We start from the raw sequence: 1,162 nt of genomic DNA on the forward strand, positions 1-1,162 counted from the left end.
GGTGCCGGTTGGTGCCGCCGCCGCCGCCGCCCCCCCCAGCGCCAGAGCCCCCGGCTGGGCCGGCCCCGGCGGCGCGGCCGTTCTTCTGCTCGTCGGCGGCCGCGGCCACGACGACGACGTCCAGCAGGTTGCTGAGAAGGAAGTTGGAGGAGGGCAGCGCGTCCATGCCCGAGGGCTCCGAGATCACCACCTTCTGGTCGCAAATGGGGCAGCGCAGCTTGAGCGCGTCCCCCGCGCCGGGGTGCCGCTGCGCCTCCAGGCACTGGCGGCAGAAGGCGTGCAGGCAGGGCAGGACGTGGAGCCGCCGCGGCGGGCCTCCGCAGGAGGAGCCGCCGCCGCCCCCGGAGGAGCTGGAGGTCTGCGAGGAGGACGAGGAGGTGGAGGAGTTGGAGGAGAGGGGAGCCGGCGACCCGCACATCTCCTTGCACAGCGGGCAGATCTGGAAGTCAGACTCGGGAAACGAAGCCATTTGCGACAAGCCTGACTCCCCGATGGGGGGCAAAAACGTGTCTCTCCTCACTCACCAAAAAAAAAAAAAAAAAAAAAAAAAAAAAAAAAGGCAGCGTGGGCGGAAAAAACAGTGGCGCTGGGAGAAGGTAGTTCTGCAAGCAGCTTACGAGCAAGCTGGCATCGATCAGTCGTTTTGCCAAGTGGGATCGATTGGCCGTTTTTGCAAATACGGTGTCATCGATTCGGCGGTCTGCAGGGAGCTGGGTACTCGCCTCGTACCTCGCTGCTGCCGGGCTGGCTGCTGCGGGGGTGGGGGGGGCGGGGGTATTTTTGGTATCAAGGTGTAGCTGTCCCGTTCTCCCTCAGAAAATGGATCCTCTCTTCCCTCACACGTACTTAACCCCCGATCCCCCGTTGCATTAGACAAATTGTATCGATTCCCGGATCGGTCAATACCTCACACAGTCTTCTCATCTCCCCCTCGGGTCAGCAGTTTGACAACGTGGTTTGGTTACTTGTCTTCTTCCTAAACGGAAAGTGCATGGGCGCCGACCGCCCGATCCCCGCCGCATCCAGCGGGGACCGGACCTCTGTCCGCCGGGGCTCGGCTCCGGTTCCCACGGCCGCAGAACCGGGTCAGGGCGGCAGTGCAAGTCCCTCTCGGCCGGGCGGGGAAGAGGCGGATGGGGGGCAGCAAGGGCTTAACTCAAGT

The 1,162-nt window shown here is 63.8% G+C and overlaps 1 protein-coding gene across 1 annotated transcript in view; it reads right to left on the bottom strand.

Moving 5' to 3' along the window:
• Positions 1-469, bottom strand: part of TRIM71 (tripartite motif containing 71) — a 54,960-nt gene extending 54,491 nt beyond the window's left edge. Inside the window, exon 1 of the mRNA XM_027676122.1 lies at positions 2-469. Within this exon, the coding sequence (XP_027531923.1) occupies positions 2-469 (468 nt within the window). The remainder of the gene's footprint in view (position 1) is intronic.
• Positions 470-1,162: the final 693 nt, after the last annotated feature.

The sequence above is a fragment of the Neopelma chrysocephalum genome, unplaced genomic scaffold (genome assembly GCF_003984885.1).
Source record: "Neopelma chrysocephalum unplaced genomic scaffold, ASM398488v2 Primary Assembly neopelma1_26, whole genome shotgun sequence".
Lineage (NCBI taxonomy): Eukaryota > Metazoa > Chordata > Aves > Passeriformes > Pipridae > Neopelma > Neopelma chrysocephalum.